Below are 24,159 nucleotides of genomic sequence, written 5' to 3'. Positions count from 1 at the left end.
GACAACAGGAAATTCATGTCCCCTACATAAAGAGTATTTACATAATTACGCTTAAAGTATGTTTAAGCTTTACCATCATTTTAAATTGGGAGTTACACAAAAAGCAAAGAAAGCAAGCAAATAATTAACCACAACTCTGCAATGCACAATTCTACCAGTTGAAGAAATTCCACAAACAGTCCCCAAGAAGACGTTCTTCAGTCCCAAGTAACTGAGATCATAGAATTGGCCAACCCCGACTCCCCAAAGGTTGATTGGTTATCATAATCCAGAGAATTTGATGCTCCTGGGATCGCTTGTGTCAAGCGAAATTGCCTTGTCGCAGCTTCTTCTAGTTGAGAATAGCAAAACGACCACAGCAGCTGCCAAACAAAATTACCAAATGTGAGGAGTTTAATTTTTGATGATAGCAAGCTGCATGACAAGGTCAAGAGAATTCAGCGTCCACTCAATAGGAATGTTGAATAAGCTATTAACAAAATCACACGCAATGCCAATCAAAAAAGGGGAAAATGTTACTGGATAAGATGCCATAGTAACCATTAAGAAATGGACCATCCACGAAATTTAAAACAGAAGATGTGGACCAACTAATTTGTAAAACTGGGTAAAAGAATGAGTAATGCAACATAACCTGAGCTTCAGAAAAGTTCTTACTTGTATTGGATCAGTGCGGAAGAAATTTCGCTGGACTCTGCGTCCATCTGGAAGACGGAATCCAACCCTGCAAAGGAGGTTCCTGTCACCCTTGGGCTCTTCAGGTAGAGGTGGATATGTCAGCTTCTTCGTGGAGCATGTTTCTTCCTCCCCAGCAACAGTCACACTTGCATCTTTGTCTTTAGCAGCAACCCCACATGAGTCTTTCATGCTTTCCATAGAAGCTGCCACTGCTCGTTGCATTTCCTCATCTTCTTCATTTGTTTCATCTACAACCACCATTGCATTATTAGGTTGAATCAGGGAAGAAACCCAAAGGATTACAAGAAGAAATTGGAATCTCTCTCTACAACAAGACAACCCTTACGAAGGGGCAAGACACAAATTTTACTTTAATTTAGTCTCACTTAATTTTAGAGATCAATTCTATTCCCCTCCCCCACCCTTTTTTTTTTTTCTAGTAATTGGTCCATGTAGTTTTATTTAAGTCCTATTAGTTAGTTTAGTTATTAGTATTTAGTTTCATGTTTTATTTAATTTCAAGAGTCGAGGGTATTTTTGTAATTCAATCAATGGGCTTTGCCCAAAGTCAATTCGATTAGGGTTTTGTTGTTAGCCTATTTAAGTGCGTTTTATACTCCAATGAAGGCAGACTTTGATGAAATGAAGAATGTGGAATTGATTCGCCTCTCTCTCTCTCCCCCCTTAGCTTCTTTCTTTCTCCCCCATTTTAGCTTCTTTTTTTCTTCCCTGCTTTTAGCTTATTTATCCTCTCTTTTCCCTACTTTCACCTTGTGATTTTTGCAGGTTCTGCATCACTTACAAGCTAATCGTAACCCAAAACTTAAAAGAAACTATGTAATGCACTTGAAATCAGACAAAGAATATGTCATCAATACATCAAAACATCAAAGTCTTGAAATTCTCTCTTTCCGTTATGCTAATCTGATTACCATATAGCATGCTTTCCATTGGGTGAAGCTCATCGACAACTTGGATGTGAGAAAATTAGACCACAATAAGATTGAGGACTACACTAGCAATTTTATTATCAGTTTATCAATTGTACATTTGATCTTCTATCAGATTAAATATATCAGAAAATAGAGAGAAGCTCTATCGCCTAATTATTCATTTTGTGGGAGTCAGAGAACTGAAACCCTTGCATACCTTTACTTTTTTGTCGAGAAGTCAAAGAACTTTCTCTTGGACGTTTGTTAGACAGAGTTATGTGATGATCCTTTGGGCCACCATCCATGAAAGGCAACAGATCCTACAGTTGAAAGGACAGTTTCTAAGATCAGCAATGCGTCATAAACCAATATTGGGTGCAAGTTTTTGCTAAAAATATAACAGCTTTAGAGATCAGCAATGCGTCATAAACCAGTATTGGGTGCAAGTTTTTGCTATAAATATAACAGCTTTAGCCCCTTTTTCCAAATGGGACAAATCTTATGAAGTCATGCTACTGAAACACAAGAATACACATTGCTGAAACACAAACCTCCAGCAATCGCTCAGGTTGAACCATTCCACACCAGGAGCGCATTTTTTGACCAGTAATGGGGTCAATGACGAGGACTACAGGAATGGAATCCAATTTATAATATGTGCAAACCTTTCTGCCTTCAGTTGTATCATCGTACACCTGTATTTGCAAAACAAGATCCGAGTGTTTAAGTCAAAATCACAGTATGTTACCAGAAACAAAAGATGCTGATCCAAAATTTCCAAGTCTACCATAAGGAGCACGCAAAAGCAGCAGTCAACATTCTCACAACTATTGAATCAATTAAAAACTTATCATGGAGGTCATGCAAATTTGAGCCATCTTAAGTACTCTAGAATCAAGTAGGTGCGCATCCAATGGAAACCAACCAAACTGAATTGTGCAATTATCAATGTCTACACTTTTATGCTAACCAAATGCCTAAAAATTAGACAAAGTTGACCTGCCCATCCAAACCGTGCCATTCCCAAAAGTTCTTTTCCTTGCAGGCATCGAATTTATCTTCCTAAAAGATACATGAAGCCATCTAGTTGATTCAACTCTGAAGAGCCCCTAACAAGATCCTGTTGCCTAAAACTTCAGCATATTAGCCAAGTAATTTATAAAAGCGTAGTTTTGAAATGAGTTGTGTTTAACAATTTATTCAACATTGAACCAAACTCTTGGTTGGTCCCAATTCTACCTTTCGTCTCTCTCTCTCTCCCTCCCTCATTGGCACATACAGGCGTGTCCCGACATTTCTTGTTTGTCTATTGGTTTCCATGACATAGGAGTTCTAGTTTCTCATTTCGACTCTTTTAGATGGGGTATGTGAGTTGGTTTTATGTTGAAGCTAAGTTGTTTGAGGATGGAGCATTGGTCCTGTGGGTTTTTGAGAGAAGTAGGGGTTTGTCTAGTCCTCGGTAAAGTGGCAGTGATTTGGATGTTGGCTACTATGGAGTCTCTGCCCCAAGCAGAGGGCAGGAAAGAGTTCATGAAGTTCACTAGCGTGGGGAACAAAACATTTACTGCTCAACGTTTTGCGAACAAATTTGGTCACTTTTTGGCAGTCGCAAAGTATGCAGGAGGGGGATGGAGAGGCTTGGAGGTCATCTTGGAAGCCAAAGGTAGTAGGGATTGGTCGGGCTTTGCTCAAGAATTGCAAACTTTCCTAGCCTTTTCAAAATGCCCTCCAGCAGCGGAAACATGGCAAAGGAAGAAGGGGAAGCATTTCGCGGTTAGCCATTGCAAAGTATGGTGGTGTGACCACCAGCGACCATGGGAGCGTCGGGTGAAGTGGCTCTCAGAGATCATACAAGGAGGCTTTGGTTGGGCTGGGGAAGTGAACAACAATGCTCCTCTCCTTGCCAATTACTGCCTGTCAACTATGTCACTGCAACCTTGAAGGTACGAGGTGCTAATGGTCAAGGAGTTAGTCCAAATGTAAATCCCATAATTTCTTCTTGCACAGGATAGGAGCGACTCAAGAGTCGCTAGAGAAGCCAATTGTCACCTTCGTGACGTGCGAGTCAACCTGGAGCATTGACGAATTAAAATGGCTTATTAATTGTTTGGATGTGGGCTTCAATTTTTCTAGGTCAGAGAGTGAGGCAAGCCTAGTGGGGACCATTCAGAGGACGGTGAAATGAGCCCACTCGCCAACAACATTTTGTCGAAGAGCTCACCAACAGGCAATTAGTCGCACCCTTCCATTCATTCTTCAAGCTCAGATTTGGCCAACAGAAAGGCCTTCATGTTGCTGGTTCTGATGCGGATGCTCCCAGATTCGGTGGGTTTTCAGGCTCCAACCGGCCCAACGATCTAAATGCAAACACTAGCGTCTAAATTTATGGGTTTGGGTGGATTGGTTGCAAAAGATGAGATCTTAGGGTAAGAACAAACCAATTTACTTAACGGGGACCTTTTTGGCAATAAGGCAGAACATCAAATAAACATACGGATTGGGCATTGGTGGTAAAAAGGGGGAAAAGGGTCTCAATTTCAAGCTTTGATTCATACCCCGGTGAAAGAGTTTTTTGAGTAGGTTGTGGGGGTTGATTTCAATGTTGGTTTGGGAAAAGAACATTGTATCCAGTTTGGGGAGAGGAGGCATGTTTTCAATGTGGGAGATGTTACCTCTTCGAGTGTTATTTATTCGTTTGCCTTTGCTAGCCATGGTGTGTTTTGTGTAGAAGAGAATGGCATGCCTTGATCGAAACTAGAATTGTACACTTGGGAGGATCCCATTTTCTGTAAGCCTCTGAGTTTGACACGGGTGTGTCCAGCAAGGGTCTATTAACAATTTCCCAAGCTTCAATCCAAATAAGTACACAAGCCCAATAGAATGCTAAGGCCCAAATTGAAGAAATCCTGATGCAGTCTGGAGAGTTCTAGTGAGTTCAAAAACATCATAGCTGTCCATTACTTTATCATTTCGAACACATTCCTAAGTCTAACTTGAAGTTCAAAATCTTATCTTTCCAACTAAAAAGGTTTCAGATCATTTGGAGTCGCAAGTCAAAAGTTATGACGGTTTCAAGTGGAGTAGTCAACCTTTTCGGGAATACGCATTAAGGTGGTTGTTTGTCCCCCTGTTTGCTACCCCACGAATTAATGATTATTTTATGTCATTATTACTTGTTTAACTTCATTAGATGCTTATCCTATGCTTAGAGGGTTGTTCTAAGCTTATATAATACTTGTGTGTGCAAGTGTAGGTCAGACTAGAGTATTGTGTTAAAAAACCAGACTTTGACTTTTGTGAGGAGAGTTCTCCTTGTATCTCTGTATCTCTTTGGTGTGAGCCTTAGAGTAGTGAGTGTTCTAGTTCTGTATCTCTTGTTATAATCCTTTGGGTGGTGATATTCTATATCCCTTTGGTGTTATCTCTTGGGTGGTGAACTTCTATCTGTCATTTGAGTGAGGATTTGTGTACTTGTTTTCCATCCCCATTTTTGTTCGGTATCAAATTAGTATCATAGCTAAGGTTGCTTAAGTCTTGATTTCTATGGTTGCTCGTGGTCGTCGTGCTCAGGCTAACCAGCCCCTAGCAGCTCCACAAAGAGACCCGCGAGATATCGAAATGGACAACTTGAGGAGACAAGTCCAGCAGCTCCAAGAACGTTTACAACATTTTAAAGCCTCTGAACATGATGGCTTGGAGAATGAAGATTCCAGCGACGATGGAGAGAGTGTTAATCTTTTTCACCAAGCTCGTAGTCACACCTCAAGTGACAGCACTCCACCTCATCCTCGAAACCTAAGACTTCATGGTGTTCAATGCCATTACGATGTCAAGGTGGACATTCCAGAATTTGAAGGAAGAATACAGGCTGATGAATTCATTGATTGGCTTAACACTATTGAACGAATCTTTGATTAAAAAGATGTTCCAGAACACCACAAGGTGAAGCTTGTTGCCATCAAGTTGAGAAAGCATGCTTCTATTTGGTGGGAGCACCTTAAGAAACAGCGAGAACGTGAAAGGAAAAGCCGCATTGTGACGTGGGCAAAGATGAAGAAGGCTCTCAAGAAGAAGTATTTGCCAGATCATTATCGGTAAGATGGTTTTCTTAAGTTCCACAACTTTCAGCATAACGAACTTTTTGTGGAGGAGTACACGGCGGAATTTGATCATTCTATGATGCGTTGTGATATTGTAGAACCGGAAGAGCAAATGGTAGCCCATTACCTTGTAGGTTTACATTCTGAAATCGGTAATATTGTTCAGTTATAGCCTTATTGGACTTACAATGATGTTTGTAAGCTAGCACTCAAGGTGGAGAGACAATTGAAGGAAGGGCGCAGGAGTACCTATCGACCTTTCAATCAAGGAGGAATCACCAACTGGGGGAGTAGTTCTACTGCCAAGACCACTCCATATCCCAAGAATGTAGATGCCAAACCAGCCAAGCGTGAAGCCAAACAACCAGCCAAGAATGAAGCTCCAGCAGGTTCAAATCGCTCCAATACTTCTAACTCAAGTAGAAAATGCTTTAAATGTCATGGTTTTGGACATATTGCTTTTGATTGTCCAAATCGCAAGATAATCTCACTTGTTGAGGAAGACTTGGAAGATGATGAGGATGAACTAGTTGATGAAGAGCCTGAGGAAGACTTGACATATGCAGATCAAGGGGAGTCTCTTGTAATTCGCAGGATCTTGAAATCCACCTACGCAGAAGAAGATTGGCTTCGGAACAATATTTTCCACACCAAGTGCACCTCTAGTGGCAAGGTGTGTAATGTCATCATTGATGGGAGAAGTGAGAATGTGGTGTCTACAACCATGGTGGAGAAACTCAACTTGAAAACAAAACCTCATTCCCATCCTTACAAGCTTCAAGGGCTTAAAAAGGGCAATGATATCCAGGTAACAACAAAATGCTTAGTTCAATTCTCTATTGGGAAGAATTACAAAGATGAAGTTTTGTGTGACGTTGTTCCTATGGATGCATGTCATATATTGCTTGGTAGATAGAAGAACTTTTCATGATGGTTTCAAAAACACTTATTCTTTTGAAAAAGATGGGACCAAAATTACCTTAGCTCCGTTAAGAATGTTGACTATACCTAAACCTTCTAAAGGGGAGGGTAATAATCTACTTTCTATATGTGAAGTTGAGAGAGTTTTAACAGAATGTGGGGAAGGGTATGCTCTAGTGGTAGTTGAAAAGAAAGACCCAATTGAAATTCCTCTTATCTTACAACCAGTTCTTGAGAAATTTCCTGATGTTATTCCGGAAGAGCTTCCACTGGGTCTTCCACCCATGAGAGACATACAGCACCACATTGACCTTGTTCCAGGTTCCGTTCTAGCTAACAAGGCAGCCTATCGAATGAATCCAAGAGAGCATGAAGAGTTGCAGAGACAAGTTGATGAATTGATCACCAAAGGCCTTGTGAGAGAAAGCATGAGTCCTTGTGCTGTTCCAGCACTTCTAGTACCAAAGAAGGATGGTTCTTAGAGTATGTGCATCGATAGTAGGGTAGTGAACAAGATCACCATCAGGTATCGCTTTCCCATTCCGCGGCTAGATGATCTCCTTGGTCAGCTTCATGGAGCCACAGTCTTCTCCAACTTGGATCTTCGTAGCGGATACCATCAAATTCGCATGAGAGATGGTGATGAATGGAAGATAGCTTTTAAAACTAGAGATGGTCTTTATGAATGGATGGTCATGCCATTTGGACTCTCTAATGCTCCTAGTACATTTATGCGTCTCATGAATCATGTTTTTAAACCTTTTATGGGAAAATTTGTTGTTTACTTTGATGATATCTTAGTTTATAGCTAATCTCCATAACAGCATTTGGAGCAGCTTCAACAAGTCTTTCAAACTCTACGAGAGCAGAAGTTGTATGTCAACTTAAAGAAGTGTCGTTTCTTCACAAATAGCATAGTGTTCTTAGGCTATGTTGTTTCCAAGGAGGAATCATGATGGATCCCAGCAAAATTGAGGCAATCACCAACTGGCCTATTCCCAAGTCCCTTCTTGACATCAGAAGCTTTCATGGACATTCATCATTCTACCGGCGTTTCATCAAAGGCTTCAGCACCATTATTGCTCCCATCACAGAATGCCTTAAGGGAAGAATGTTAAAGTGGACGGGAGAAGCCCAAAAGAGCTTTGAACTTCTCAAGCAGAAAGTAACGGAGGCACCAGTCCTTGTGCTTCCAGATTTCTACAAAGTGTTTGAAATTGATTGTGATGCTTCTAATCTGGGAATTGGTGGTGTTCTCAGCCAAGAAGGCAAGCCAATTGCCTTTTTCAGTGAAAAGCTCAATGACTCCCGAAAGAAATATTCCACCTATGACAAAGAATTATACGCTCTTGTTTGTGCCTTCGAGCATTGGTGTCATTATCTACTCTCCAAAGAATTTATACTTCATTCTGACCATGAAGCTTTGAAGTACTTGAACAGCCAAAAGAAGCTCAACACACGACATGCAAAATGGAGTGAGTTTTTACAAGCTTTTTCATTCTCAATCAAGAACAAGGCAGGTAAACTCAATCAAGTAGCTGATGCTTTAAGTTGAAGACACTCTTTACTTAATACCATGCAAGTGCAGGTTGTGGGGTTTGAAGTTGTCAAAAAACTTTACAAAGATGATCCTGATTTTGGCTGTGCTTGGAAGGAATGTTATAATGGTCCTAACAACCATTTCTTGCTGCAAGATGGTTTTCTTTTCAAAAACAACAATTTATGCATTCCCCAATGTTCATTAAGAGAAGCCATTATCAAATAGCCCATGGAGGAGGTCTTGTTAGTCATTTTGGCAAAGACAAAACTTTAGCTCTTGTACAGGAGAATTTCGTTTGGCCCAAGATGGTACAAGATGCTGTGCGGCACCTGAAGCAATGTCAAATTTGCCACCTCACAAAGAGTCGCAAACAGAACACTGAACTATATATCCCATTGCCTGTTCCAAATGCTTCAAGGGAGGATATTAGTCTTGACTTTGTTGTGGGTTTACCTAGAACCCAAAGGAACAAAGATTCCATTATGGTGGTGGTTGACCGATTCTCAAAGATGGCCCATTTTGTCCCTTGCAACAAAACTCTTGATGCATCTCATGTTGCTGATTTGTATTTCAGGGAGATAATCAAGCTTCATGGCATTCCCAAAACGATCACTTCCGACCGTGATTCCAAGTTTGTTGGTCATTTTTGGCGTACACTTTGGCGAAAGCTTGGAACTATCCTCCAATTCAACTCTGCATACCATCCCCAAACAGATGGTCAAACTGAAGTTGTTAATCGGAGTTTGGGAAACCTCTTGAGGAGTTTTGTGGGAAAGAACATCCGTCAATGGGATCTCCTGCTTGCCCAAGCTGAATTTGCCTATAATAGGTCTACTAGTCAAACCACTGGTTGTAGTCCTTTAGAAGCTATCTATTGCCTAAACCCCATTAGCCCTCTTGATTTGGCTCCAATTCCTACAACCATTCAATTTAGTGGCAATGCTGATGAGCGAGCCAAGGGAAGTTGCATGAGCAGATTCGAGGTCATATTCAGAAGCAAAATGAGAAGGATCGAACACAGGTCAATAAGCATAGAAAGCTAATGGTTTTCAAAGAAGGAGATTTGGTATGGATTCATCTTCGAAAAGAACTTTTTCCAGCGAAACGGCAATCTAAGCTCCTACCACGAGCAGATGGTCCTTTCAAAGTGCTCCAACGGATTGGAGAAAATGCTTACAAGATTGAGCTCCCCGAAGAGTATGGTGTATCTGCCACTTTCAATATATGTGACTTAGCACCATATCAAGAAATCGAAGAGACCACGGACTTGACGGCAAGTCCTCATTAACCGAAGGAGTATGACACAGGTGTGTCCAGCAAGAGTCCATTAACAATTTCCCAAGCTTCAATCCAAATAAGTCCACAAGCCCAACAGAATGCCAATGCCCAAATTGAAGAAATCCTGATGCAGTCTAGAGAGTTCTAGTGAGTTCAAAAACATCATAGCCATCCATTACTTCATCATTTCAAACGCATTCCTACGTCTAGCTTGAAGTTCAAAATCTTATCTTTCCAACTAAAAAGGTTTTAGATCATTTGGAGTCGCAAGTCAAAAGTTATGACGGTTTCAACTGGAGTGGTCAGCCTACTTGGGAATACGCATTAAGGTGGCTGTTTATCCCCTTGTCTGCTGCCCCACAAATTAATGATTGTTTCATGCCATTATTACTTGTTTAACTTCATTAGATGCTTATCCTATGCTTAGAGGGTTGTTCTAAGCTTATATAATACTTGTGTCTGCAAGTGTAGGTCAGACTAGAGTATTGTGTTAAAAAACCAGCCTTTGGTTTTTGAGAGGAGAGTTCTCCTTATATCTCTGTATCTCTTTGGTGTGAGCCTTAGAGTGGTGAGTGTTCTAGTTCTGTATCCCTTGTTTTTGATAAGTAATAATGCATTAAAGAGCGCAGAGGGGCGCAACCCAAGTACACAGGAAGTATACAAGAGAGCGACTAAGTCGGGGAGAAAGAAGAAGAGAATCAGAAAAATTGATCACTAAAAGAACAAGCCAACCTGTAGTCCATGTGAATAAAGTGTACAAAAAGAAATGAATAAGGTCCTCAAGATTCCTCGACATATCCTCGAAGCATCTCGCATTCATTTCCTTCCAAAGACACCAAAGAAGACAAAGGGGAGCCATCTTCCATACCACAGCACTAGAGGTTCTACCGCCCGCCCACCAACTAGCGAACATCTCCTTAACGCTTCTAGGCATAACCCAACACATGTTAAAGCGAGAGAAGATAACATCCCACAACTTACGCGCAACCCCACAGTGAAGAAAGAGATGATCCACGGACTCCCCATCCGCCTCACACATACAACATGGATTAATCACAATGATACCTCTCTTCTGAACATTATCCAACGTGAGAGGTTTCCCAAGGACGGCCAACCATGCGAAAAACGCCACTCTCAAAGGAGCCTTGGTGCGCCAAATGCTTTTCCACGGAAAGTGCTTAGGCTCCTTAAAGGCAAGCATCCTATAGAATGAGCGTACCTCAAACTTCCCTTTTCTTGAAGGAATCCACCACATCCGGTCCTCCCCTTCCCCCCGAATCGAAGACGAGTACAAGAGCGAGAAGAACGAGGCTAAGGCCCTCTCCTCCCAATCATGAATACTACGTGTGAAAGTAACATTCCAATGAACCATCCCATTTACAGACTCCCGGATATCCGCAATGGAAGCATCCTTATTGCAAGCAATATTAAAAAGACCCGGAAAGGCATCCTTGAGAGGCGACTCGCCACACCAACAATCCTCCCAAAATTTGACCTTCCCCCCCGAACCAGGTTCTAATCTGAAGTGACCCCGAAAGGACCTCCAACCCCCACAAATGTGTTTCCATAACCCCACCCCATGCGTACCACGAGGAACTTTAGAACGCCAACCACCCGATACTTCGCCACCAATATACTTCTCCACCAAGCTTCTTCCTCATTTGCAAATCTCCATAACCATTTCCCCAAGAGAGCTTGATTAAAAAGACGCAAGCTCCGAATCCCTAGACCTCCCTTAGCAATCGGAGAACATACCTCGTGCCAACTGACCAAATGGACCTTAGTCTCATCCTTGAACCCCCCCCCATAAAAAATCCCGTTGAATCTTCTCAATGCGTTTCACCACGGAAATAGGAATGGGAAAGAGAGACAAAAGATAGGTGGGGAGATTGGATAGGGTGCTCTTGATGAGAGTGAGCCTTGCCCCCTTGGACAAATATGAACGCTTCCAAAGGGCCAACCTTCTAGCAATTTTCTCCAACATGTCATCCCAAATAGCCAACTGCTTGAAGGACGCCCCTAGCGGAAGCCCAGGTACTTCAAGGGCAAAGAACTAGTACCACAACCCAAAACACCAGCCAACTCATCCATCTCTACCGAATCTCCAACTGGGACCAAAACAGACTTGGCCCAATTAACTTTTAACCCTGAGACCGCCTCGAAGCCAATAATGAGAGCTTTAATAAATCTAACATGTTCAGATGCTGCCCCACAAAACACCAACGTATCATCAGCAAAGAGAAGATGGGAGACAGAAACCCACTCATGCTCACCGGCACCCACATAGAAACCATTGATGAAACCCCTACTAATAGAGACATTAATCATCCTGCTGAAAGCCTCTATGACCATAATGAACAAGAAAGGCGAAAGGGGATCACCTTGTCTAACCCCACGCGAACTCCCAAAGAATCCGGAAGGCGAACCATTGATCAACACCGAGAACCGCACCGACGAGATACAATGTTCAATCCAAGAGCACCATTTCTCACCGAAACCGCACCTTTTTTAATAAGTCGAGTAAAAACTTCCAATTCATGTGATCATAAGCCTTCTCCATATCCAACTTACACAAGAGACCGGGATCCCCAGATCTGAGTCGGCTGTCCAGGCATTCATTGGCAATAAGCACCAAATCCAAAATATGTCTACCTTTGACGAAGGCATTCTGCAGGTTGGAGATGACCTGGTTCATGACTCCCCTCATTCTATTGGTTAAAACCTTCGCAATAATCTTATAAATCCCCCCCACAAGGCTAATAGGACGGAAGTCCTTCAGATCGGAAGCTCCATGTGACTTCGGAAGCATTGAGACTTTTTTCGAATTTGCCTCGATCATAGAACTCCACAAAAACAGCCATGATATCATTTTTGATCACCTTCCAGCAATCCTGGAAGAAAGCCATAGAAAAACCATCCGGGCCTGAACCTTATCCCTATCCATTTTTTTGATCACCTCCCACACCTCCCTTTCCTCAAAAGGAACTTCCAGACTAGAAGACTCTTCCTCCTCCAACATATCGAAGTGAAGATTATCCAACCTCGGTCTCCAACTGAGAGTCTATGTGAAGAGCGTCTCATAAAAGCGAGTAATATGACTACTAATAGCCTCTTGATCAGAGATAGCAGTGCCATGAATGTTCAGAGACTCAATATAATTCTGTCTTCGATTGGCATTTGCAATCCGATGGAAGAATTTGGTACACTTGTCACCCTCTTTCAACCAACGGATTCTAGATTTTTGCCTCCAACTGATTTCTTCTTGAAGGAGGGAAATTTCTAACTCCCTAGCAAGCACCCTTTTCTTCTCGATCTCTTCCGTGGATAAACCTCTCTCTTCCTCCACCCTATCCAGAGCTTTAAGATCTTTCATACGAGCCTTAATACAAACCCCCACATTGCCAAAATCTTGAGCATTCCATCTCCTAATATCCCCCTTTAGCGCTTGCAACTTTTTGGAAAGAATGAAACTCGGAGTGCCCTGAAAGTGATACGTGTCCCACCAACTGCGCACTTTGTCCACAAAACCCTTCACTTTGAGCCACATATTCTCGAATTTGAAAGGCCTTTTGCCTCCCCCATGAGAATTACAGTCCAAAATAATAGGGTCATGGTCGGAGCAACCCTAAGCATCCTCTTCTGACGCAAATACGGGTGGCGGGCTTCCCACTCCGGAGAAACAAGAAAGCGGTCAAGCCTGGACCAAGAATTGTTATTTGACCAAGTAGAAATCCCCCACACTAAGGGAAGATCCATGAGACCCTGTTCCGATATGAACTCACCAAAATCCCTCATTGCCGACCGCGAATGAGCTCCCCTCGACCTTACACTAGGATAAAGGGTGACATTGAAATCCCCACCGATACACCACGGCACTTCCCAGCAGCTCATGACCCCTGCCAGCTCCTCCCAAAGAAAACGCCTAGCATTAACTCTGTTAGGGCCATACACCCCCGCAAACGCCCACTCAAAGCCATCCTCAACATTCTTGAAGGAGCAAGCCGCCACATAACTTCCCAACACTACATCTACCATCTCTACAGCCCTCTTGTCCCACATGAGCAAAATGCCCCAATGGAAGGAACAAAGCACCACTCCACATACGGGCATCCCATAAGCTCCTCACTAAGTTATACGAAATAAAGTCCATCTTCGTCTCTTGGAAACAAATAACATCTGCCTTCCAACTTCTAAGCAAATTCCTAACCCTCAACCTCTTTTCCCTTTCATTCAATCCTCTCACATTCCATGACAAAATTTTTAGCTTCATGATTTAACACGATTGACCCTCCCCTATTCCTGTCCCTTGACAAAAACTCCAAAAAATTGACAGAGGACTGCAAGTTAATAAGCTCCCTCTTACCTTTTTTGACTGCAGGAGTGCACACTTCCCTCTCCACTTCTTTGCCTTCGTTGTCAGCCATAAGTACCCCAATGGTCTCTTCAAGCATTCCTTCCTCTCCTTCACAAGATAGGCCAACTTCCTTGCATGCCTCAATGATAAAAATCCTCTCTTGCACCTCCAACTGCTCATCCTGAACAGAATCTGGCACAAAAGATTCCTGGGAAATAGAGCCCTCCACTGTTTTAGAAACTCCACCCAAATTATCAAGCTGTGATATGCACAGCCCCGGCTCCTTACCCAGAATACCCAGCACAGAACCCATAGGCTGTTCACCGGAGTTGCTCCCCAGAGAACCTCCCCTCCCGGCCTCCTCACTGTCACCGGCAGCAAACCCATAGATTTCCAGAGATACCCCCTTACCAGGCTGCTTACCCAGAATCCCTAGACCAGAAATGCTCGAGTCCCCCTTCAGAAAACCTTGGTCAGCAAGATTGGGATGAGGCCCCTACGCCTTAATTGGAGAACCCGAAGCTTGATCGCTAAACTCCGTTGTCGCCGTAGCCTTGCACATGGAACCCACCATCGAGGCAACTCCCAAAACGCCATCCCTTGCCAGAGACCTCCTCGCCGCCCCCTCACTGGGCAAAATTCCCCTTTCCGGCATCTCTGCCGGAGATGAAGAATCGATCTGCAGGGCAGAATCGACGTGGGCCTCCCTATCGCAGAACAACCTAACATCGGGACTTACAGAGCTACCGCCGACCCCCACCAGAGCATTTGGCCCTCCCGTCGAACAGTCCGACGCGCCAACCGGAGAACCCAATGCTTGGACGCTTAATTCCAGCATCGCCGTAGCCTTGCTCATAGAACCCACCATCAAAACATCTCCCAAAACGCCATCCCCTGCCGGAATCTTCCTCGCCGCCCCCCCACTGGACGAAGCTTCCTCTGTCGGCACCTTTGCCGGAGGCGTAGAGACGATCTGCAGGACAGAACCGGTGTGGGCCTCCCTATCGCAGTGCAACGACCTACCATCGGGGCATGCGGAGTTGCCGGCGATGCCCACCGGAGCAAATGGGCTTCCCGACGAACTGACCGGCACACCAACCAGCTTTGGTCCTCTGACCAAAGCCTCCCCTTTCTCCACGGGCCGAGCACCCTTCCTCCTAAAATACATCTTTATCGGCTGAACACCCCTTCCATGCTTGGGCCTTCCCTTAGTAGCCTTCTTGGGCTGGGCCATTCCTTTCTTATGTTTGTCCCCACCAGCTAGCCCATAATCACAATACCCACCAGACCTAGGAAGAGCACTCAGGCCCTCCACAACTCTGATCGCACTTACAATTCTGTCAAGACCACGTCCACCTCGCCTCTCAATCTTCCCAAAGACTCCTTAGCATTAATTAGGTCCTCTTTTACACGAAACCAAGTCTGCACGTCGTGGCTACCTACCCCCTCCCATCCCTTCACGTGATCAGCACCACAAATCGAAGCTGTCAGCCTCGTCGTGGTGATCGACCTACTCGCTGGAGACGGAAACCTGCTCGCCGGAGATGGAAACCTGCTCACCGGAGCTCCGCTGTGGACACCCAGTGGCTCCCCTACCTGTAGGTTGCACGTTTCCTCCCCACCTAAGGACTGGTTCTTCACCAGGCCCTCCATACCGCAACTGACCAATCTCACCGGAATTGAGGGCTTGTGCAAACCCTCCTCCTGTATAGTTGAAAGCTGGACTTGCTTATCCTTTTCTGTAGAAGCCTCCTTCAACCACCTTGGCACCCTGGCTATTGGCTCAACGAAATCATTGAAACAGTCCTCTGTCGACTGCAGCGAAGACCCCAAAACTTCCACATAGCTCCTTCTTCTCCCTCCTTTATCGTAATTCTTATTAACTTCCCTGACTTCCCTAGACTCACACAAAACAGACTTAGCCAGACGTACCTCCGATATGAGACGTGTCCATCCTTGACCATAACGTCCTTCTGGTATAATGATCGAGCCACTCCTATGCCTACCATCATATTCTTCTACTGTCAAGAACCGCCCATGTCTATTAGCACATTTCTGTGTGATTATCCGTGGATATCCTGCTCTAGATTGGTCCCAAAAAACCTCAGAAGAATCCACTGCCACCAAGTCCTCTATAATGCGTGCCAACCACAGCACCTCATCCTTCTGCAGAAAGATGGTTTTTTGTTTCCTATTACTTCTTTCAAAAAACCTCACCCCTAAAGCCCCCTCTTAATCAGTAACTCAAAAGTGTTGGACTCCACAATCCATTTTCTCGAAGTAGCCATAACGCTAACCAAACAACTAACAAGCTAGACACCCAAACAGTGAACACGCGTCACCCATGCGCCTGTACCCAAGCGAGAGTGGATGAGAGAGAAGAGAGCTTCTCAACTTTGAATTCTCTATATCCCTTGTTATAATCCTTTGGGTGGTGATATTATATATCCCTTTGGTGTTATCTCTTGGGTGGTGAACTTCTATCTGTCATTTGAGTGTGAATTGTGTACTTGTTTTCCATCTCCATTTCTGTCAGGTATCAAAGTTTTTCTAGCCCTAGTGCGAATGCTAATTCTGATTGTAGAGGGACAACTTCAAGTTGGGTCTAGTAGAAGGTGAAGGACTTTCGCCATTATGTCAGTTTATTGTGAGAGGGGTTTGAAGAGGATATTGTGGTTTTGCTTAATGCCATTAAAAGTAGTCTTCACTAGGAGTGGGCATCCAATTCTTTCAATTATGATTCTAAAGGTGGCAGTTCTAGTCGTTGCATAGTTAAGGGGAGGGGTCATTAAATTATTTATGAAGCCTAAGTTGTATTCCTAAAATGTAAGAGGGTTGAATAACAGGGATAAGCGCCTTAAGAGAGAAATTTGCGTAGAGATTAGAAGGCAGATGTTATTCGTATCAAGGAAACTAAACTAGAAAATATGTCTTGTAGCATTGTGCAGAGCCTGTGGGACTGCCATCATGTGGATTGCTATTGTTTAGATTCAAGGGGTCGCGATGGAATTTTGGTCATGTGGGATAGGAAAGTGGTGGAAAAAATTGTGCACATGCACTTTAGAAATGTTGGAGATCAATTTACTTGGGCTTTTGTAGGCATTTATGGTCCTAACACTGACAAAGATAGAAGTCTTTTATGGGATGAATCGACTAGTTAGATTAGTTGGAAGAATTTGCAGTGGTACTTTGGGTTGTATGGTCTATTTTAAGAACAAATCTATTTTGCATGGCATTATTAAGAAGATAGAACATCAATTGGTTGGTTGGAAGAGAATATATTTGTCAGAGGGTTGGAGGACTACCATGATTAAGAGCACTCTATTTAATTTGCATACTTTGCCTCTTTTTCCACTCACTGTAGGTGTCCCCAATCACAGAGAAGTTACAACGGGAATTCTTTTGGGGTGGTGTTGGTGAGGAGTTCACGTTTCTCCTAAGAAGCTGGACTATGATAATTTCTCCAATATTTGACAAGGGATTGGGGGTACGAAATTGACTTATGTTCAACTGAGCCCTATTGGGGAAGTGGCTATGACACAATGTTCATGAGAAGGCTCTATGGGGCGTGGTAGTAGATCTTAAATAAGGCAGCTCGAGTGGGAGGTATTCGAATGAAGTTCATGTGTCGTATAGGGTGGGTCTTTGGCAAAATATTAGGATGGGTAGGGGGAGTTTTCTAGCCATACAAGATTTATGGTGGGTGACAACTCCAAGATTAAATTTTGGTATGACGAATGGTATGGGGATCTAACCCTTACGGTAGCTTTTCCTAGGTTATTCAAAATTACTCGATTTAAGGATGCTTCTATGGCTGATCCTTTGGAATTTTCTATTAACTTTCATCAGTCGAACGTTAAGACAAGTTTTGTTGGGTCCCTTTCAAGAGACTCGTTCGATGCCAAATCGTTCTGCAATGTTCTACTTCCCCACAATAGTACTCCTTTACCTTGGAGGAGCATTTGGCAAAATAAGGTCCCTTTGAGAGTGGCGCTCTTTGCTTGGATGATAGCGTTCGAGAAGATCCTCACTACAAATAACCTAAGTGGCATATCATGGAAGTAGATTAGTGTTGCAACTGCAAAAAGAGTGGAGAATCAATTAATCATCTCCTACTCCACTATGAGATTACTTGTACTTTATGGAATGCTATTTTCAGTTTTGGGTAGATTGGGTCATGCCTAGAAGATTGGTAGTCCTCTTTGCCCGTTGGAGAGGATCGTTTGGCAGTTCTTATTGTGGAATAATATGGAAGATGGTTCCAGCCTACTTGCTATGGTGCAATTGGAGAGATCTTAATTATTGTAGTTTTGAATACCGTGAGAGGACAGTAATTGAATTAAAGCATTTTTTTCTCAATACCCTTTAATAATGGACGGATGCCATTGGCTGTTTTCAGTTTTCTAGCTTTCATGTTTTTTAGATTTTTGTTCTCTTTTTGGTTAGGTGTTTCTCTTGCACACTTCTTGTGTATTGGAATTGCACCTTTGCGCTTTTTAATGAATTCCATTTACTTATAAAAAAGCATATTTATTAGATTTGGCCAAAGAGTAAACCATTAACTATTCGAAGGTTTTTCTGCCTTCTACAGTTTGTCTCTTGACATTTGCCTCCCACAGCCTAATAATTTTTGATAGATAATCAGAAAATTTTTATAAAAAGCGTAGGCGCCCCAAAGCATACAAGAAGTATACAAAAAGGACACAAAAAACAGAAAAACTAAGAAAAGTAAGAACCCCCAAACACTAATTAATAACCTTACTAATAAGGCTATTCAACTCTTAACTCTTCCCCTTCTTTCTTTCAACGCAATGCTTGATTCTCTAGTCTCCAAATGGCATCAAAAAAAGTTTCTCCCACTAATCATATTTGTACTACACCAGGTTATGTTCTCCAAAATCAAAGTTCCAAGACATTTTAGGGTTTGTTTGATAAAACCTTTTAGACGATGTTTTTTGCATTTTGGTTATAATGTGATATAAAGGTGAAAATAGTTTTGAGTGTTTTGTGTGTCGAGTTCTTGGTTAATGCTTTTTCTTTTTTACTAAAAAACAAAAAGTTGTCCTAAAAAGTGTTACCAAACAAGCCCTTAATGTTTTCCTTTTGATTGATAAGATTACACCTCCATCCAACCATTTTCCCAAGTGAGGCAAAGCTAAGGACAACATTCTAAGCTTTTTAATGAAATTGCAACTCTTAAAGATGCAAATCAATTCATTCAATTATTTAATCCACTTAAATGAAATAATTTAAGAATCAGTACAATGATTATAAAAACTGGCCTCAACCCAGAAAAAGACATTCCAAGCAAAGCTGGCAAGGGTTTTCCACAAGTACCCAAACAACAAGATCACATCAGAAGCCATGTCAAACAGAACATCCTTTATAAACTAATTTCAAGATAAAATACATTTGGGAAGTAAGGCTAGAAGAAGCATTCAATAAAAATTCATTAAGTTATGCTGGAAGTGTCGGGAATCGTTGTGGCAACCATGCAAAACATCACAGCATTTCTTAAATAAACAATAAGTGAAAAGAAGCACATATATGTCCACTCAAGTCAAACCCCAAGAGGGTAGCTCAATCAACTGGGGACCAAGCCTCATGAAGCAGAGGTTACTAGTTTAAACCTCCCCTTCCCCGTCCCCTTGGGGCCAATTACTTCTTTAAAAAGAAAGGACACTAAAGTCTATCAAGGCATCATACGGACCTGCCAGAAAATAAAATTGGTACCAATAGTTTGAGAAACAGCTTCATTTGCCCATGTATCGCGATTAAGCTTCACAAAGCAATATAATAATACCAAATGAGTATGCTGACATATAAAAACAATAAAAACAAAGACAAACTAGAGTATTAAAAGAATACCATATGAGAGCTGAACTCCTTGGTTGATTGCAAGTTAACAAGGAGCCATTTGTCCTGGACAGAAGCAGCATCTTTTGCCTGCCTTTGCAGAAAAGTGTACAGAAAAGCAAAGTAGTAAAAGCACTGAAATAGATCAAGATCAAAGATCCAGGTTTACATCCCCAAAAGACCATAACAAAAGCCTATATCTTTACACAAAAAGCTAGTATTACTTAATCCCAATACAACTAGTGATGATCACTCATCTGTTATAAGATTAACTTCTATAGCATGCATGCATACACACGTACCTTTTCAAAGGGCCCATGGAACATCAAATGAAAGGGAGGACGATATAAAGAAGCAAGATTATCTCGAGGATTATCTGATGTAGATGAAGTGCCCTGGTCCGATTCCCAAACCTCAGGCCGTTTCATTTCCTCATCAAAATTACGGAATGCAACTAATGAACTTGGTTCACGAGATGCAATTCCCATCCTTGATGCTCTATATGAAAATGTCAAAGAAATTACACAACTTAATGAATGGATAAGGAATAAACTGGCCCAAGATGCAATAAATAAAACAAGAATAGCATGTCAAGCTGCAACTAAATAATAGGATAGGTGCACAAAACGTAGAATAGAAGCAAATAACAAGCAAAAACATAGTAGCTGGAACACATCACATACCAACAAATTTGCATGTGTCAAACACAAATATGGCTTGAAAACAATAGCATGTGTCCAATGTGTCAGACAATTTAAAAATAAAAAATTGAATTTTAGACACAATTTGAATTTGGATACAGTCATGATACGAGAGGATATAGTCGTGACACAGGAAGGATACTACTACCACTTAAATTGGAAAATAGGAAACAAAAAAAAAAAAAAAAAAAAAAAGGGCTCACAAAAATAAGACCCTAAATCCCTATCAAACTTATCTTTCTCTTTTCCATTTCAACCGCACCGCTAGCGCTCAACAACAATCTCTCTCTCTCTCTCTCTCTTCTCCTCCTAACTCTCACGATCAACCAAAGTCGCCAGTTTTAATGACTCCATGTCCATGGGTCAAGACTCGTCATAAGAGGTTTTACTAGCACCATCTGCTTTTGCATCCATCCAGTCTCATACAACCACCAAACACTGCCTCACTCTAGGCCTTTCATACCACTCACCTCTTGATTCCTTTTCTTTTTCTTCTATTGTTGATTTTAGTTTAACTGTTTAAAGATAGTTGTAAAACATTGTAGGTTATGCCTTCAGAGAATATGAACTCTTATTCTATTAGCAAGTATGCAATTGGTGATTCAGATGATCAAGCTCCTTGTTGGATATATATCACTTAATTGGAAAAAAACTCACTCCAATATCTCTCTTTGACTTGTCCAAACTACGTTAACCAATCAATTAGGATTGCAGGCTCACATTCCAGCCAATATGCAAGTTGTAAACATATATTGCAGTATCTTAATGGTACCATTCGCAATGGCCTCTTTGACTTAGGTCTTAGGACAGTCTTATAGCCTTCTTTGAGTCGATTGAGTTGGTTGTCCTACTACTCATAGTTAAATGATTTATGTCTCAAGATACAAAATAATAGCCAACAGTGCGCTAAGCACTTGCAATTACAGTTTCTGAGCTATTGTTGTGATCTTATCTTCTTCATGATCTTAACAAAGAGCTACATTATCCTCCGAAATTTCATTGTGATATTTAATGCTACTCAGTTGGTTGTTGATATTGTTGATTTTTTCATGATTTGGTAGTTAATTGTAGTCTCCATTTTAAGTTCATACCTGTCTGCTCAAATGGCTAATATCTTTATCAAAGGTGAACCCTTTCACCTTTACTACTTAGTGTTTCAAACTGTTGCCTCCTTCAACCATCAGTTTGCAAGGAAGAAAAGGGAATAACATAGTAATCCAAGCCCATAATTCATGGAATCAAGATACCCAGCATTCATAGGAAGATATTATCCTCATTGATTTTCATTTGACTTTTGTATATATTTTATTAGTTTTAACATGTACAAATTCCATATGTGCAAATTCACACCAAAGATCAACATAAAATACATGATTTTCCCTAATAAGGTCAAAACACTTCTTTTCTTAATTATTGCTTTCACATTACTTTGAGATCTTTTTTCTTTAAAACTTTGTATCTATGGACTGCTGCTTATGTATCGTCTCTAAAATACATGATTTTCCCTTATAAGGTCAAAACACTTCTTTTCTTAATTATTGCTTTCACATTACTTTGAGATCTTTTTTCTTTAAAACTTTGTATCTATGGACTGCTGCTTATGAATCGTCTCTAACGATTAATTATAGTGATTTTCTTATTCTTTTTACCTTTTTTTAGTTAGGTGGTTCCTTTTGTATACTTTCGATATACTTAGGGGTGCCTTACGCTTTTAATGAGATTGGTTGATTACTTATCAAAAAAATTATTTTTGAAGGAAAACGTTAAATAAACCTAACACATATAATAATAATCTATTAGTTGTCTGATCCATGCCAATACCCTCATTTATAAAGAATTATAGTATCATCTTATACATATCGTATCATGACCATGTCCCATAATGATATTGATGATTCCTAGACAATTTCTTTGTGCAACATTGTCCACCATTTGAAGTTGCCACACAAACATAACAAATGCAAGCTGAAGTTGGAAAAAAAGTTATACAAAAGATCGTCCTCAACATCTCTAGCATAGCAAATTCATTAGAAAAATAGTAATAACCACATATACTACCGTACTTATCAAAAAAAAAACTACAACTACCAAAACATTAACAGACCAATAAGAAAATAAATCTAAAATATTTACAAACATGACACAAACAACCTTGAGAGAAAATAATAAGTCACATTTAAGCCAATTATCCATTTGCTGAACTTCATCAACATACCCCATGTGCAGCATGCCAACACTAAAGAAAGAACAGTAAGGATAATGGTAAATTGATGAAATTATTATATGCAACTCGACTGACAAATGAATGTTCTATATGTAATTTACTAAATCTATAGTGACAAATGAATGTCTTGATGCCTTGCTGATGCAAATGCAAAGCCAAATTAAATTTCAGGAGATTTCAAAATGGCAAGGGACCAAAAAAAAAACAAACATAGCATCAATTGGCAGTGATGAGGTATGGACACGAGTCAAACAACTTCAAAAAGAATTTTTTATAGTAAGTTATCGAATTCATTAAAAACCAAAGGGCGCACCCAAGTAATCAAACATAAAGTACAGAAATATCTCAATTTGAATGATAAAGGAATGCTGGAAAAAGAAAACTTACCCATACAACATTGCATCATCATAAAGAGCCTCCCTTATAACAGGTAAAGGGGGGCGCACTTCATCTCCTTCATTTTGTCCATCATTTTCATTTACCGTGTCCCTTTCCAAATTACTTAGTCAATAAACAAAAGTGAATGTCAAAACATAAAACAATAAAGTAGCATTTGAAAAACTGATATTAATATGTTAACTAAATTTCTAAACTTACCCAGCATTTTGATAAGCCAAATAATTCGTATCTTCTGCCGGAGGAGACTGTGAAGATGTAACCACTTGCCCACCATCATTACCCACAAAGAAGAGCTGAATAGCTTCATCAAGCTTCCAACTTGTGGCCTGTTCCAAGAAGACTCCATCATTGAGTTCCATACAACGACATACTAATGCTTCGTGAATTAGAGGATATTGGAAGTCAAGAAAACAAAACAGTTTCAATAGTTCAAGAAACTAGGGTTGTGTTTGTTTAAGTGTTTTGAAAAGTGTTTTTTTGTGTTTTGATTCAAAAACGTTTTTAATGTCAGAGAAAGTTGAGAAACATTTTTGGTGGAGTCCATATTTGAAAAGTATTTTATGAGGGGGTCCACTTAAGAAAATTGTTTGGTAAACTTTTTGAAAAGTGTTGTGTTTAAAAAAAAAAAAAAACACTAAACATACTTATTTTGACAAAACACAAGCTGATTTTTCAGGTGTGAGATTTAGTTCTTACTTATAAAAAAGACAAAAAAGAGAGAGAGAGAGAGAGAGAGAGAAAGAGAAAAAGTGGCTACAGCCACTCTCAACAGATGAGAGTAGCGGTCACACTGCCACCTCTATTCTATTGGAGTGCCCAAGCGGCCACCCCAACACCTACCAAGATAGATGTTGATGCACAACGACCCTCTCCTCTATTGGTGTGGCTGTGCGGCCACCTCTCTCTATCTTTTTTTTTTCCTTTTTAAAGCAATAAGTTAGCCTCCACACTTGAAAAACTAAGCATCTGTTTTCCCAAAATATTCCCACAAGAAGTTGTAAGAAGTATTTAGAAAATATGTTGTGTTTTGTTTTTTGAAAAGTGTTTCTGTTTTTGGTGAAGTGTTTTGTGTTTTGAAAAGTTAATCATTTCTTAAATGCTTTTAGAAAAGTGTGTTTTTGTTTTTGGCGAAAAAAAAAAAAAAAAAAAAAAAACAGTTTTTTGAAAAGTTTAACA

At 41.0% G+C, this 24,159-nt stretch overlaps 1 protein-coding gene across 1 annotated transcript in view; it reads right to left on the bottom strand.

Moving 5' to 3' along the window:
• The window catches only part of LOC132166067 (UBX domain-containing protein), a 25,298-nt gene continuing 1,139 nt past the window's right edge, over positions 1-24,159 (bottom strand). Inside the window, exons 2-10 of the mRNA XM_059576822.2 lie at positions 23,182-23,309; positions 22,972-23,085; positions 19,962-20,157; positions 19,672-19,749; positions 19,514-19,582; positions 2,162-2,305; positions 1,828-1,930; positions 658-926; positions 1-362 (exon numbers count right to left, since the gene is read on the bottom strand). Coding sequence (XP_059432805.2) covers positions 198-362; positions 658-926; positions 1,828-1,930; positions 2,162-2,305; positions 19,514-19,582; positions 19,672-19,749; positions 19,962-20,157; positions 22,972-23,085; positions 23,182-23,309 — 1,266 coding nt within the window. The 3' untranslated portion in view covers positions 1-197. The remainder of the gene's footprint in view (positions 363-657; positions 927-1,827; positions 1,931-2,161; positions 2,306-19,513; positions 19,583-19,671; positions 19,750-19,961; positions 20,158-22,971; positions 23,086-23,181; positions 23,310-24,159) is intronic.

The sequence above is a fragment of the Corylus avellana genome, chromosome 2 (genome assembly GCF_965113065.1).
Source record: "Corylus avellana chromosome 2, dhCorAvel1.hap1.2, whole genome shotgun sequence".
Taxonomy (NCBI): Eukaryota; Viridiplantae; Streptophyta; class Magnoliopsida; order Fagales; family Betulaceae; genus Corylus; species Corylus avellana.
This window is presented reverse-complemented; position numbering and strand designations above follow the sequence as displayed.